The 17377-nt window shown below is 32.2% G+C and overlaps 2 protein-coding genes across 4 annotated transcripts in view; one reads left to right on the top strand and one right to left on the bottom strand.

Moving 5' to 3' along the window:
- Window positions 1-14108, top strand: part of LOC138334567 (B-cell linker protein-like) — a 60450-nt gene extending 46342 nt beyond the window's left edge. Inside the window, exons 19-29 of the mRNA XM_069283219.1 lie at window positions 207-309; window positions 654-679; window positions 1113-1149; window positions 1829-1858; window positions 3912-3950; window positions 5242-5376; window positions 6111-6151; window positions 6571-6600; window positions 9359-9439; window positions 10070-10234; window positions 10884-14108. Of these exons, the coding sequence (XP_069139320.1) occupies window positions 207-309; window positions 654-679; window positions 1113-1149; window positions 1829-1858; window positions 3912-3950; window positions 5242-5376; window positions 6111-6151; window positions 6571-6600; window positions 9359-9439; window positions 10070-10234; window positions 10884-10982 (786 nt within the window). The 3' untranslated portion in view covers window positions 10983-14108. The remainder of the gene's footprint in view (window positions 1-206; window positions 310-653; window positions 680-1112; window positions 1150-1828; window positions 1859-3911; window positions 3951-5241; window positions 5377-6110; window positions 6152-6570; window positions 6601-9358; window positions 9440-10069; window positions 10235-10883) is intronic.
- LOC138335313 (protein RRP5 homolog) overlaps window positions 14041-17377 on the bottom strand; it is a 34888-nt gene continuing 31551 nt past the window's right edge. For all 3 annotated transcript variants that reach the window (XM_069284341.1, XM_069284338.1, XM_069284339.1), the window contains 4 exons: window positions 16886-17054; window positions 16024-16177; window positions 15147-15312; window positions 14041-14776 (listed from right to left, as the gene is read on the bottom strand). In XM_069284341.1, coding sequence (XP_069140442.1) covers window positions 14608-14776; window positions 15147-15312; window positions 16024-16177; window positions 16886-17054 — 658 coding nt within the window. In that variant the 3' untranslated portion in view covers window positions 14041-14607. The remainder of the gene's footprint in view (window positions 14777-15146; window positions 15313-16023; window positions 16178-16885; window positions 17055-17377) is intronic.

Raw genomic sequence — 17377 nt, forward strand, 5'->3', positions numbered from 1 at the left:
TATATAAATCGTATTTATCCCGTTCGTAATATATATCAATTGTAATTATCCCGTTTGTAATATATACATTTGTATATCATTGTAATATACACGAATATACCGCGGTCTCCCAAAACACGCACATGCACTTCGTGATATATATGACCCTGGCTATTAATAGGACGTTAATTTAATCAAACAAAGTAATATTCCATTATGTATTTTAGGAAGACTATGAAAAACCTAATGATCCCACAACTCCAACCCCAACTCGATTTCCATCCCGACAAAAAGGAGGCCGAGTGCCCTCACCTGTTGATGACCAACCAGGTAAGTCTATCACCATATCCAGAAAAACTAATCAAACACAAGTATTTAAGTAGGGATTTGCTTGGCAACTCATACATGTAATTTGTTAGGTTATAGTTGCTGTCAAACTCTCAGTGGTTATATATTATTATAAGGGTTTTAGTGGTTTTCTTATTGTTGTAATAATTCCTCAGGAAGAAGTTTACTTCAAATTAAGATAGTGCAACTACAATGGTATTAATCTATTGCTATTTGTAGAATTATGACCGCGAAAATACATTGTACTATCGATTATACAAAATTAGTACATTGATTAACTACACCACCATAATATTCTAATTACTGAACTTTATTTATTTCTCCAGGATATATGGAAATGCAGAACAATGAGGTAACTACTGTCTTTATTCTATATTTTACAAAGTCAAATTTAACAATAAATTACATCTTAAGCTTTAAAAAATCCCCTGCAAAGCTTCTATATACATGTATTATAATCTTATGTAATAATATCCTTTATTTGAATTGATTTAAAAAAAAAGATTTCTAAACTTGAAAGCCAGATCACAAAAATTTTAAACTGCTAAAATTTTATTTGATCCTTTTTAGGTAAAATTGCAAAAATTTCGATCCGCCTGGGTATAAGTTTTATTAGTTTATTAGTCCTATTAACAGGCAGGGTCACGTAAGGACGTGCCAGGTTTATTGGTGGAGGAAATCCGGAGTAACCATAGAAAAGCCACTGACCCGTGTAAACAACTAGCTATATAGTATCGGTGACTCTGTGATAACCTTGATGATGAGAGATGGGTTTTTTATTACAGGGTCCCACTGAGGATGATATTTATGTTGTACCAGAGGGTGAGCTCATCAAGTTTATGGAAACCATTCCTGTAACTGTACATGCTAATCAAAAAGGAATTTCATTTGAACATTTACATTTGTATATCAAGAAAACAAGCATTTCTATCCCCACTCACTCAACATCTATATCTAATACTTTATATTTCAGGGCTTTTTTCAACATGATTTGGGGCTAAAAATCGGGCCCATTTCCCATGGCAAAACCTCTAAAATTTTCCCAATTCAAGCCTTAAATTTTCCAAAATCAAAATTTCTTGAAAACTATCCAAAAAAATTACATGAGCTTAGTTGGTTAAGACTTTAAATATTTGTGAATTGGCTTCAGAAAAGTACATAAACTACATTGGAAATAAAAAAATCTTATTCGTTATGCTTTATTTCATATTTCATAATTTTTTCCCAAATCCTGGTTTTATCGTGCATTTTCCAAATTGAAAGTCATGGGCCCCCTTCCTAAAGAAGTGAGAAAAAGCCCTGTATTTCAAATTTTGTTAGCAGTTTTGATGACATTTTTTTCATTGCTCAATTATATTATATTGTATGTGTCTGATAAAAGAGATATTAGTGTCAGGTAATATATTATTGAGATATTACTAGTACATCGTTGTGAGATCTTTGATCAAATATATTTGATACACCATATATATAATGATGGACATTACTTTATATTTTACAGAGGAAGAGGAAAAAAAGAAACCCAAAAAAGGTACAAGTCAGGATTTACATTGTTTAAAAAATGGAAAATATACTTGAGAATTTTGTAGCATTCTGTTTATCTGACATATCAAATTATAAGCTCTATTTCTGGTTTTAGTTTTGTTTTTGTATTTTCATTTTTAACAAAGTTGTTAATCAATGACTTTTACAGTATTGAAGATCTGTTGTTTTGTTGTTTAACCTGACAAATTAAATCATAAGCTCCAGTTCTGGTTTCAGTTTTATTTTCGTATTTATATTTGAACCGAGTTATTAATCAATGACTATTACAATATTAAAGATCTGTTGTTTTGTTGTGTTTAATGCCCCTGTCAAAGACATTTTATCTTTTGTTTTGTTGTTTTAAATGCTCTTCTCTAGGACATTTTATCTGTTGTTTTGTTGTTTTAAATTCCCCTCTCAAAGACATTTTATCTATTGTTTTGTTGTTTTAAATGCTCTTCTCTAGGACATTTTATCTGTTGTTTTGTTGTTTTAAATTCCCCTCTTGAAGGCATTTTATCTTTTGTTTTGTTGTTTTAAATGCCCTTCTCTAAGACATTTTATCTGTTGTTTTGTTGTTTTAATTGCCCCTCTCGAAGACATTTTATCTATTGTTTTGTTGTTTTAAATGCTCTTCTCTAAGATATTTTATCTGTTGTTTTGTCGTTTTAAATGCCCTTCTCTAAGACATTTTATCTGTTGTTTTGTTGATTTAAATGCCCATATCTAAGACATTTCATCTTCTGTTTTGTTATTTTAAATGCCCTTCTCTAAGACATTTTATCTTTTGTTTTGTTGTTTTAAATGCCCATATATAAGATATTTTATCTGTTGTTTTAAATGCCCTTCTCTAAGACATTTTATCTGTTGTTTTGATGATTTAAATGCCCATATCTAAGACATTTCATCTTTTGTTTTGTTATTTTAAATGGCCTTCTCTAAGACATTTTATCTTTTGTTTTGTGGTTTTAAATACCCTTCTCTAAGACATTTTATCTTTTGTTTTGTTGTTTTAAATGCCCATATCTAAGACATTTTATCTTTTGTTTTGTTATTTTAAATGCCCTTCTCTAAGACATTTTATCTTTTGTTTTGTTGTTTTAAATGCCCATATCTAAGATATTTTATCTGTTGTTTTGTTGTTTTAAATGCCCTTCTCTAAGACATTTTATCTGTTGTTTTGTTGATTTAAATGCCCATATCTAAGACATTTCATCTTTTGTTTTGTTATTTTAAATGGCCTTCTCTAAGACATTTTATCTTTTGTTTTGTTGTTTTAAATGCCCATATCTAAGACATTTTATCTTTTGTTTTGTTGTTTTAAATGCCCATATTTAAGACATTTTATCTGTTGTTTTGTTGTTTTAAATACCCATATCCAAGACATTTTATCTTTTGTTTTGTTGTTTTAAATGCCCATATCTAAGACATTTTATCTGTTGTTTTGTTGTTTTAAATGCCCTTCTCTAAGACATTTTATCTGTTGTTTTGTTGTTTTAAATGCCCTTCTCTAAGACATTTTATCTGTTGTTTTGTTGTTTTAAATGCCCTTATCTAAGACATTTTATCTGTTGTTTTGTTGTTTTAAATGCCCTTCTCTAAGACATTTTATCTGTTGTTTTGTTGTTTTAAATGCCCTTAAGACATTTTATCTGTTGTTTTGTTGATTAAAATGCCCTTCTCTAAGACATTTTATCTGTTGTTTTGTTGTTTTAAATGCCCATATCTAAGACATTTTATCTGTTGTTTTGTTGTTTTAAATGCCCATATCTAAGACATTTTATCTGTTGTTTTGTTGTTTTAAATGCCCATATCTAAGACATTTTATCTGTTGTTTTGTTGTTTTAAATGCCCATATCTAAGACATTTTATCTGTTGTTTTGTTGTTTTAAATGCCCATATCTAAGACATTTTATCTGTTGTTTTGTCGTTTTAAATGCCCTTCTTTAAGACATTTTATCTGTTGTTTTGTTGTTTTAAATGTCCATATCTAAGACATTTTATCTGTTGTTTTGTTGTTTTAAATGCCCTTCTATAAGACATTTTATCTGTATTTTCAGCTCCTCCACCTGGGAATCGTGGCCTTCCAAAAACACCAGGTATGAAGGAGGACCAATTTAGAGCAAATAGACTTGTTCACTCAACCATTTTGGGAACACTCAGACCTAATATTGTTGCACCGACTCAATATGGTTGCAACGACTCAATATGGTTACACTGACTCAATATGATATTTCTTACTTGCTGTATGGTCAAACTGACCCACTACGATGACAGTAATATAATTGAAAGATTATGGTTAAACTAACCCAATATGGTAAAACCAATATGGTTACACTGACTCAATATGGTTACACTCTATTTTGTACTGACCCAATATGGTTACACTGTCCACTCATTACATTGACCCAATATGGTTACAATGTATTTTGGTTACACTGACCAATTATGATTTAACTGACCCAATATGGTTACACAGACTCGGTATGGTTACACTGACTCAATATGGTTTTAGTGACCTGCTGTATGGTCAAACAGACCCACTATGGTGACTCACAGTAAGATGACAGATTATGGTTAAACTGACCCAATATGGTTACACTGACTCTATTAGTTACACAGTTTGTTAGTGACCTAATACAGAAATTTTTTTTCGTATAATGTCACTAACAAACTGTGTAACGAATTTATCCCGTCGAAGACCCTTTCAATGAAGTAACTGCAAAATGCATTATGTACTGAGTATGGAAACCAAAAAGACTCAAAACTTACAACAATTTTCACCTCGTTGAAGACTCGAATGCATTGTCATGGTCCATTTCTGTTGAATAATCCTAAACAAGTGTTGCCGATTTCAGTTTGCTTTGAAAGTGGTCATCAGCGCTATCATTCAAATATCTTATCTCCATCTCGTTGAGTGTCGTCGTCGCAAAGCTTTACTTGACCGCTATCTTGTTGCTAATGACGTTAGGGGCAAAGAACGATAACTCTATCGTCCAAACCTGATACGATTTCTACTAACCTGATACGACTATATCTTGGATAATACATGACATCATTTTAACCAATAGGAATACAAGATTCTTGTCTGAGGCAGGATAAAATATGGTTACACTGACCAAATATGGTTACACTGACCCAATATGGTTACATTGACCCAATATGGTTACACTGACCCAATATGGTTACATTGACCCAATATGGTTACATTGATCCAATATGGTTACACTGACCCAATATGGTTATACTGTCTGTTGGTTACACTGACACATTATGGTTAAACTGACCCAATATGGTAACACTGTCTTGATCATGGTTACACCAACCCGATAATGGTTACCCCGACCTGATCATGATTACACTGACCTAATTATTATGACATTGTTTCAGCTGACTTACCACAATCCAGAATAGCAGCCCGACAACAGGAACCACCACCTGTATCAAAGCCCCATAAAAGAGAGCCCAGAAAGGAGCCTGCTGCAGACAAGCCCACATCTAGGGGCCTTCCCCCTCACCCTAAAGGTAATGGTAGTTATATCATTCAGGTGCCCTGTCACTCCCTAAAAAAGAAAGGTTTACCTTCCCCATTTACTATACATGTAAAGGTAAAGGAAATATAAACATTTCCCAAACTCTCCTAAGGACGTATTAACCTGACCTTCCTGCAAGGTCTCAAGGTCACAGGGATAATAAAGAATATGATATTTACCGGTAAGTGATTCCTCTGAATTTAATCTGTAAAGAATCTTTAATTTCATAGCATTCCATTTAAATCAATATTCTCTTTGGAAAAAAAAGTAATAGTGGGCCTTAAAGACCGGCCACTACCTATCCTGAGCAAAAATAAAGGTTTCTTAGAAACATTAATAACATAGGAAAATATATGGCAATGGCCTAAGATAAGGTTACAACACCAAACATATGTAAGATTTCCTGCGTAATTTATGATAAGAGTGGAGAGTCATTTCGCTGTTTTGCCGTCTGGCGCAGAGAAAGTCGACTACCGTGCAGTATTTAGGATGACGGCTGGAAACATAAGACGGGTTATGAAAATTAAAAAAAAAATTATTTTAATAAAATTGTTCAGAAGGTGATGATACGTATGGTGTTAATGGCAAGTTGATAACTTTAGCAACTCTACGATCTGTTTTACATTCCCATTTTAAAAATTAAAAGCCATTTCGGAAAGGTAGTGGACCTTTTAAAGGTTATCATGATGTGAACTTGATAATAAATTTATTGAATATCACTTTCAGGATCTCGCCCTCTTCCCACAGTTCCTCCTACAAATGACCAGGTAAGAAGATTTAAAGTACAGTTGTTACCAGATTCCCTGTAGGCAGGTGTCTGTTAAATGTCGACATTTATTCCAATTATAACTCAAAATGCTGACCAAACAGGTGTCTGTAAAATGTCGACATAACGCAAAATGCTGACCAAACAGGTGTCTGTTAAATGTCCACATTTATTCTAATTATAAAGCAAAATGCTGACCAAATAGGCATCACCTTAATTTTGTTTTTGTTTATTTATTTAGTAATTAATTAGTTGAAGTAATTTGTATGTATTTAAAGTTAATACATTGTATCATCTTAAAAAGATGGTGTTTGTTTTCTTTTTTGTGTTTCATTTTTCTGTAAAGATTTTACCTTCAAGTTGGTAAAATAATCATGTACCCAGATGTAAAACAAGTGTTCTTTTTTAATGCACAAATAGTATGAGGATGAAGATGATGATGATTTAGAGGTAAACACAAGTTATATACAAATTCTGTTGTATGAGCTGCATTGTATTTGAGTTGCATTGCATAGTTGACTCTAGCATGTTATCCAACATTCTAGTATCACAACTTCTGATTCTAGACTGTTTTCCAACAATTAAGTATCACAACTTGTAATTCTAGCATGTTTTCCAACAATCAAGTATCACAACTTGTGATTCTAGCATGTTTTCCAACAATCTAGCATCACAACTTCTGATTCTAGAATGTTTTCCAACAATCTAGTATCACAACTTGTGATTCTAGCATGTTTTCCAACAATCTAGTATCACAACTTGTGATTCTAGAATGTTTTCCAACAATCTAGTATCACAACTTGTGATTCTAGCATGTTTTCCAAAAATCTAGCATCACAACTTCTGATTCTAGAATATTTTCCAACAATCTAGCATCACAACTTCTGATTCTAGCATGTTTTCCGACAATTTAGTATCATAACTTCTGATTCTAGAATGTTTTCTGACAATCAAGTATCACAACTTGTGATTCTAGCATGTTTTCAAACAATCTAGCATCACAACTTCTGATTCTAGAATGTTTTCCAACAATTAAGTATCACAACTTCCGATTGTAGCATGTTTTCCGATAATTAATTATCAAACTTCTGGATTCTAGCATGTTTTCCAACAATCTAGTATCATAACTTCTGATTCTAGAATGTTTTCCAACAATCAAGTATCATAACTTCTGATTCTAGCATGTTTTACAACAATCTAGTATCACAACTTGTGATTCTAGCATGTTTTCCAACAATTTAGCATCACAACTTCTGATTCTAGACTGTTTTCCAACAATTAAGTATCACAACTTCTGATTCTAGCATGTTTTCAAACAATCTAGCATCATAACTTCTGATTCTAGAATGTTTTCCGACATTTAAGTATCACAACTTGTGATTCTAGCATGTTTTCAAACAATCTAGCATCACAACTTCTGATTCTAGAATGTTTTCCGACATTTAAGTATCACAATTTCTGATTCTAGCGTGTTTTCTGACAATGAAGTATCACAACTTCTGATTGTAGCATGTTTTCCAACAATTAAGTATCACAACTTCTGATTGTAGCATGTTTTCCGATAATTAATTATCAAACTTCTGGATTCTAGCATGTTTTCCGACAATTTAGTATCATAACTTCTGATTCTAGAATGTTTTCCAACAATCAAGTATCACAACTTCTGATTCTAGCATGTTTTACAACAATCTAGTATCACAACTTCTGATTCTAGAATGTTTTCTGACAATCAAGTATCACAACTTCTGATTCTAGAATGTTTTCTGACAATCAAGTATCACAACTTCTGATTCTAGAATGTTTTCTGACAATCAAGTATCACAACTTCTGATTCTAGAATGTTTTCTGACAATTAAGTATCACAACTTCTGATTCTAGCATGTTTTCCAACAATCTAGTATCACATACTTCTGATTCTAGCATGTTTTCCAACAATCTAGTATCACAACTTCTGATTCTAGAATGTTTTCCGACAATTAAGTATCACAACTTCTGATTCTAGCATGTTTTCTGACAATCAAGTATCACAACTTCTGATTTAAGCATGTTTTTAGTGGTCATGTTTCGACAGCAGCGAGCTTATATATAGTGGAATATATTTGTCCTTATCCTACTGTTAAAATAAAAATCATGGTTTATGTATGGAAGGAAATACGTCTTTCTTGAAATCTGTTTTTTTAGTGTTGAATACTTGTCTTTATACCTGTAGTCATTATAAAAGTGTATTTATATATATATAAATGTAGGCATGTGTATATGTCTGTCTTACACATAAGTAAACAGTTGATTCATAGGTATCAGTGGCTTGTACAAATTATTTGTGGTATTTCTTTTGTATTTTGTTAGTATGTAATATTTGCCTAATCAATGATTCCTATATCCGTTTATATATATCTGGTTGTGTTAGCATGATTCTGTTTTGTTTTTGTTCATACTCTTTTTCTACAATCTCCTATATCTGTGTGTATGAATGAGATATGGCATACAATTTCAAAAATGAAGAAAAGTCTTAAAAAAAAGAGTATGAATTGACTGACAATTGAGTTGACTTGACTGTGGATGAGTACATTGATATTTCACCATTCATATAGCCTTGTACATTGTAGAGCAGTTATCGCAAGGTTAGTTAATGTAGGTTTGTGTTTTTTCTTTGGGAACTCCAGCTGTTCTTCAATTCCTAGTCCTTAGATTACCACGGATATTGAAAAAATATCATAACAGAAATCTACCTTAATCCCACTCAAAGTGAATCTCCACTTTGATGTAAAGTACAGTGAACCATATATTCATTTGGTTGAACTAAAGATATAACAGTCTAGATATAACAGCCTGATTACTGTACTGTAATGTTTATGGAGACTGATCAGAATACGGTATACAATATAGCTGGATTATTTTCTGGGGATGATATATTCGCTATTTTGTGGAACATTGATATTATGGCATATTAAATTTGATCTGCGAAATATTAAGAAATGATTTAATGATATATACTCTTAAAGCCAGATTGCCAAAATCTAAAATTGCTGAAATTTGATAGTCTTCTTTTTGACCTTCGAAAATAACCGGCTATAGAGCATCTTTTTGAGTTTTAGATTGTCTGATGTCTATGTAATAGGTGATATATTATTTTGTATACTGAAATTTTCGTAATATATATGACTGCATGGATTTCTTGTTATGTATCTGTGTTTTTATTGATATACAGGAGGACCTGAACTCCTATAATTGGTACAGAGGGAACATGACTCGACAGGAAGGGGATGCAAAACTCAAACAAAGTGCACAAGTAGGTCACTGAAATAGAGATTAAGATCAGACTCAATTACATTACTTGAAGATAGATTAAAATTAATCAATTAATTCACCTTAAGATAGATTTAAATCAGTCAAATATGTCACTTAAACAAAGATTCAAAGCAATCAATGAAGTCACTTCAATATAGATTTTAAATCAAACTATTTTAAAAGTCACGGAAAGATAGATTGATATCAGTCAATTAAGTTACTGAAATATAGATTAAATTAACATAATTTAGTTACTTAAAGATAGATTCAACAATCATTCCAATAAGTCACTTGAAATAGTTCCTGTTTCTTATAAATCTTTAATAACTGTAGAACTTACTTAGATGTAATAACTGAAGGTTAAACTGTATTGGGTTGCTTTAAAAAAAAGTGTATAGAACACTGACAGCTTAAATCTTGAAAGCATCACCACAGAGAGCAGCCAAGCTTATCTCACACATTATTATGATAAAACCCACAATCCATTGTTTTATCATTTGTGCTTGATCTGAACATAAACAAAATTAGACTAGTGGCTTGTGGGTTTCCAATGTTTATGTTTGAAAATCTGATTTGATGTACGTATCAGAATATCAATTTGTGCTAAATAAGTCTTATTTCTTCCTGCCAGAATGGTATGTTTGCTATAAGAGACTCAAGTAAGAAGAAAGAAGATGGAGACCCACGCCCCTATACACTAATGATATTCAATGATAACAAAGTCTACAACCTTCCCATACGGAAACGACTAAAGGATGGACATTACGCCATGGGGAATCCGAAACCTAAGGAAGAGGTAGGCCCAAGTGACTTTAATGAATGAATGAATGAAGAGTTTTACGTACCGTGACGCTAAATGATTATTTGCAATCAATACTACCACGATTAATGCAACAGCACATGATGACTTCTCATGAAAAGAAGTCATAATTGGCATTTTGTCTTTCCATTTATAATTGATCAGCAACTATTTTAGGGGATCAACACACATTTTTCACAAAAAATTAATTTATCACATACATGTATATGTAACTGACCTGCATTTCAGTCATGCCATATGTCCATATCATAAATATCATAAGACACATGTGATAATGTTATTGTGACATCACTGCTAATTATGATGTTATAATCCAAATATGATGTCACATGATTGTCTCGTTAATGTAAACGTAAAATCTGAGCCTGATTTCACAACTCTTATATTCTAGAAATTAAAAGGTTTTGCTATATTCCCATAACTGTACTGGTTATGTGATAAAAAAATCTTGCATTCATGACAATGTACATGTAATATGATATGTTGAGTCACAAGTGATTGATTTGCTTAAAGAATTTCAAATTACAATTGTATATAGCCATTCAGGTAAGATCCTTTATATCTTAACGGTATTATACATGTAAAAGTTTAAAGCTTACCATCATTTATTGTTTAAATGTTTCAGACTTTTCCTAAACTGGCAGACCTGGTGGCTTTCTTCTCCAAAAGGATGATTGTACTAGCAGGCAGTGGCCAAACACATCTTAAAATGCCGATTCCTTAGATAGCCTATTCTTCCTGTGCCATTCACTATTCAGTTCGACACTTCATGGTTCAACAGATAAACTACAGTTCACTGGTCTGTGAATCATGATCTTACACTTTAAGTTCAATGGATTGTATTCATTATAATGAAGGGAAATTTGTACCATTCATTGGAATTTAATATGTACAATATTAATAGATTAATTAAGTTCATTGGAATTTAAACCATATGGATTCGGTGTACATCAGTGGTTCTGTAAAACCATATTTTCAATAGACCATGATGCTGTGTTTTAGTGAAAATTGAACAAGTAATGATGTGAAAAAAACTTGTGACTTACTGAAAGGGGAAACGATGATTCATGTTCCATTCATCAAATGGTGAAATTCTATAACAAGCACCTCGAGTACTCTCACACCTAGAGCACAGTGTACTGAAGACAATTTGTGATATTATCGATTTATGGTATCTATTTTGTTGTTGAATCTAAGATTTGGCATCAAGGGTAGTTGAGGTTCACATCAAAATTGTTCAGGTCAATATACACGATTATTTATTTAAGGACTAATTTGTAGTTCACATCGATATTATAGCTAGTATTAAGAATTATATTCCTAAGTAAAACGTATTGACAAGGATCTCTTACCATTAGTTTGTTACAAAAAAAAATTAATAAATTATCACCATCATTTTTTGCTATGACATTCAAGGGGTGGATGACAGTGATAGTTATCCCTGGATTATTGAGAATGATATAATATGTGCACATAGAATAGTAATGTAGCACCATTAATTGCTGTATCATCATTCTTCTCTCAGCCTAGTGCCTACACATTTGATATGAATGTACATATTTGTGACTGTGATAGTGTGTGCATCAGAATTGTCAGGTATCATCAGTGCCTTAATTATATATATATTTATATATAATCATAGAAATATTGCTACACAACTTTATAAATATGTTTATGCTCTGGTTCTGTTAAGAACAGATTATAAATAAGCTTATTTTGTTATTATTTACTTCAGAGATATTAAAACGGTTACCTTAACCAAGCTTGTATAATAGAACAAAGCTTAACTTGTTTTTATTTACTTTGGAGATAATTTAACCTTGTATACTGTAAACCTAGTTATTTTTGTGTGCAATTAATTTTCACTTTTTTTTTTTGTTAGTTTTGTTTTGGAAAGCATGATTTCATGAAAATTAGTCACCACAGTAGAAAATGTTTCAAACATTGGTACAGTAGAAACATATATATAATATTTGAGTGTAAATAGCCAAATGAACTCATTCAAACTGATAACACATTTGAACTCTTCTAAATCAATGTCTAGAAGAATCCATTATGAATTTCTAGGTGTCAAGTAGTAAATCACTTCTTACATATAAGCATGAAAACATGAAATTATGTCGCCACAAAAATAAACTGGTTTACTGTAACATGATAACTGAACTTTTTAACGTTAAATCTGGAATCACACTGTCAGCATTCGTCAAATGATCATTTAATATATGATTATAGTATGAAAGTATATGTCAATTATCCATGTAAAAAATAAATTGAATACTATACAGCATAGCCATACTCATATTTTGTTAAATATAATTTATTATTCAGATAAAAAATTGGGTAGTTTATACCCTGTACTATTTTTGATGCTTAGTATCTTAAACATCTACCGGTCTAAAATATTTTATTGAGAGAAAAACCAACTTTGTTTTTTTGAAGAATTTAGCAAAATAGAATAAAGATATACTTAAAACAAAATACAGTTCCAAGAGACTGAAAAAAATGTCTTTATAGCTAGCCAAGTGGTCTATATACACAGGAAAAATTGACGGATCTCCATCTGTGGTCTATATGGTCTATATACACAGGAAAAATTGACGGATCTCCATCTGTCAATCAAACCTTCCGGGTACTGCACATGACTTAACCTTTTGTTTGATACAACTATGCTACAACATTTGTATAGATACATGTGTGTTTGCAAGCATAAGGCGTGGCTTCACACTGCTTGGTGATCGGTCTATTGTGTTGGTTATTTTAGATCCTGAGAAAGTGGTCTTATTAAGCAGGTGGTCTTTATACCAGAGGTGGTTGCTAATGCAGATTTGACTGTATATTTACCTAATAATTCTACTCTTTATGACCTGATCAATAGTATACCCTGCTATTACAAGTAATAAATCATATTCTAATGATTTTCATAAAATACATTCCTACGTAACTGATAATTCCTGATCAATTCATCAATATAATGGGACCCTATCTCCCTGATACATACTGTTTACGTATGCATGTTAATTATCTGTTACCTATTAATGTATGCATGGTAATTATCTGTTACCCTATTGTTTTAATGAGGATATTCCCTATTGTTATCTGTTGCATGTTAAGACTCTTATCAATCCATTTTCAATGGAAACATTCCCACTTAATGAATTCCTTTTGTGTTATGCAAATTAAACTATGGTGAACTATGCAAAATATTTTTGCTATCCAAATTTTTATACCTTGTATAAATTTTTATCCATTTTATAATTGTTGTATTCAAATCAGGAAGTATTTTGGAAATATTTTGGTATTGATAGCCTGCCAATACTGTCATAATCATATAGTCTTTGATATATAAACTTATTATTTCTTTAAATGCCAATTTCTTATTTATTTATTTTTCCTGGAACATGTCTAAAGAATTTAATGTCCTTTCTTTTCTATATTCGAATCCAAAACTGAATAATTCAAAAGAGACTCGATGTTTCAAAATAAATGATCCAATGATTAGAGATAAAAGTTTTGTCTCTCTGGGCTTTCATATAACTGGATAGCTAATTGTATGGTGTGTATGACTAAATAATACAACCTGTATCTCGTACTAATATTTATAGATAATAACCTGGTAAAATACCTATGGGAGGCAATCCATCTTGTATAAATGCCAGAAAAGATCTGGACAATTCAAGACAATTTGTGCTACTGTTATAACAATTATACTGTAGTATAAGAAAAATGCTAAACGCATGTTACATTGCTTTGTTGTACAGCATGCACAAAAATAAATGAAAGTATTTTTACGTGGCTGTAGATTGTTTATTTATGAACGATTTTGAATAAATCATTGATAAAATAATGAAAATGTATTTCTGTTTTATGTAAAACATTTGTAACGCATACTATTACCCAACTTTCTTTTGTAGCTACTATATTTTACGATTTCCGTTTCAAAGTGGTTTTGCAAAGACTAAGTTCGCAGATTTAAAATTGAATGAAATTAAAATAACTTTGAATTAAGATTTGTAAAACTGTGAATTTCGTAGCGATAGACTTCAGCGAATTTATTTTGATCACAAAATTCACGAAAAAAATTGATGGCAAAAGAAAGTTGGTGAACAGTAAACTGGAAAAAGAAAATATATTCACCCATCTCCATTCAAGTGATTTTGCAAGTTTTAAGTACCATTATGGCATTGTTTCCCAGTCGATATATATATAATGACTAGGTCACGTTAACAGAAAATGGTTCTTCTTCGTTATACAGGATTCACAATCATGAGCTGCACTTCAGAAACACTGTTGTTGAACATCATTCAATGTTGTTGAATATCATTCAATCAATTCATGATACAGAATATTGTTCACTCATCCGTGTATCCCTGAGATTCCACATATTCCAACGCTTTCTTTTTCACGTTTTCCACTGTTTCAGAATCTCCATACTCTTTCTCAAAGTCCAAATACTTTTTATAGAAAAATTTCATTTTCTTTGCTGATTGCTTTAAATTAATGACTCTTTCGAACAGTTGTCTGTAAAAGAAAACAAAAGTAGAAATGTATTTAACACAAAATTATTCTGTAAAATTGGGATACAGTGATGAAAGATGGATATAATTTACACTGTCATGCAATAAGATACATGTAGCTATTTTCTATATCATTTAATACTTGGCTTTGAGAGTCATCTTGAGGTGTAATAATATTTCACAGCCAGCACAAAAATAAACTGAAGATGACATGTATGTTCATGAAAAGAGCAGGTTATGAAAAAGAAAATCAAATGAAAGTAATAGTTCCTTTCTAACTTAATTGTTTACTGATGCTGGTTTGTCTTTGAAATAAGAAAGGAAAATATCTAATGGGAAAGTGAAATGTAGTAGATGTTGAATTTTAAACTAACCTTGCTTCTTGGCATTCTCCAGACTTGACCACCATGTCCAGGTAAACTGACCACAGGTCAGTCCTTTTAGGGTAGTTACCCAGGACGCTCTCAAACATGGTCCGGCCTCGTTCTGCATCACCGAACTTAAATTCCAACTGAGCACTCTTTGCTATCATCTCAACATCTGGAACAAGATATATTAGCATATCAATGAAATACTATTATATTAGTCCTAGCATCCAGTTAACTCATCCATCCCTGAAATCTAAAAATGGACTGGTCTAGACTTTGATTTAGAAGAGTCTAAATGTGTCTTCAGGGGTGAATGAGTTGACACTTACAACCATCTCAATTTGCCCACTTCTACTTCTAAAATATAACTTCTGGTCTCTTGATTTGTAGATCCTCTGTTTCTGGAAAGTACTACTACCTTAAAATTCTGTCTAGCTGCTGTAAAAATTCTCCAGGAAGATGCCCCTTCTGAGAAGTAAGAAGATCAAGGTGACCTCTGGACTGGGTATGGTTGAATGATACTGTGTTTCATTAAAGTATTTGCAGTGAAGTTTACTGTTGAGGCAATAATAGTGTGAATGGTTTCGATTGATCACTACATCGGCATTCTGTTGCTATTGCTTGGCAGGCTGGCGGTACACTCTCGATTCCTTGGTCACAGTGTTGGTTATGTTATCTCGACGGTGCTGGCAGGTGTTTCGTCATACACACATGTGTAAGCCTACACAGGTATTTATAGCTGCAGCGACAAGCGACAACGATTACATGTGTTTTTAACGAAACGTACCATACACTATTATTGCGTAGACAGTAACAACATACATTACAAGTAGGTAGTATAGATGTCAGCTGCATTATCTACATCTCCCTATCAACTACTTACGATGTTTGAGGTTGAGACTTTTCAGACATCGCTGAAGCAGCTTGCGTGCATCATCTACACGTTCATGTTTGTAGTAAAACATTAAGAAGCTGATCCAGATATCTTTATCCTGGCTGTAACGACGCACCAACTTGTTGTGAAGACTTTCAGCTTCCTGTTAAACAAACCAATCAAACAATATTTCAGTCAGATGGGATTATAATTGAAGATGCTATATCTTTGATAAATTGTATCAAAACCAAGAGCAGACAAATAAGTATTTTTCTTCAGTTAAAAAAGTTATCTTCTTTACACCATTACCACAATTGAAAAATTTAAGCATTTCATTTTACTTCAAGATAAAAATATTCAAAATAACAATGAATTATTTTATGCCTTTTTGTGTTAATTAAATACATACACGTATATACAGGATTTTAACATCAGTTATGCTCTGTTGGGGGGGTTGTGGGGGTCTTTATTACTCAGTGACCAGGCTATTCAATTAATATTAGTTCAGCATGCCACAAAAATAAGCGGTTCTAGGTCTGAATCATGACCCCAGTATTAACAAACAATCTAAATATATCTTAAGTTTTGGCATAGCAGCAAATCTTTCAAATTGGAGATTTTCTGCAGTGTAATTTGTTTCTCAAAAACTACACAAAAAGAAAGTCTGAAAAGTTTCCTGAATGGGGCCCCCAATTTTGTGCTGTGACTGCTGTTACCATGTATAAATGTATTCTGTTCTATTACAACAATTGTGCCTGGCTTTGAGGACATCACAAACAGCCACACTACTAGAGTAATATTCTTAAATCATAATCTTATCTTCCAGATAGCTCCATCAGACAGTTAGAGGACAATTCTACATGGTACTTACATCTACTTTTCCAGATTTGACGTAAATGTTGATCATCTGAGTGTAGATCTTGGACGGCTCGTTCTGAGCTATGGCCCGCTCCAGTACTTTGTGGAGCGAGTCGGAGGTACCGTACATGTTCTCCAGGTTCAGATAGGCTACCCATACATTCTGTTTCTCCTGCTCCTCCCTGTGTGAAGTACAATCATGTAGTAAGGACTCAACTACTTTCTATTCTAAATTACTTTCTATTCAATATATATGGGTGTAATACTAGCTGGTCTAGGGCAATAAACTCATGCCGCCTAAGGCTGAATTGAATGGCTACCATTGCAATAAAGCCTTGTGACGTCACAGCGTCAACAAAATTTCTAATTCCTCAATAAAATTTTAACATTTTTTTCACAAACTTGACTAGTTTTACTATAAAAGATGCAAACAACGAAATTTTTGTTGAAAATATCACGTTATTTTTCATGTATGAAAAATTGACCTCTAGCCATGGTTTTCTTC

This window comes from Argopecten irradians, chromosome 11 (genome assembly GCF_041381155.1).
Source record: "Argopecten irradians isolate NY chromosome 11, Ai_NY, whole genome shotgun sequence".
Taxonomy (NCBI): domain Eukaryota; kingdom Metazoa; phylum Mollusca; class Bivalvia; order Pectinida; family Pectinidae; genus Argopecten; species Argopecten irradians.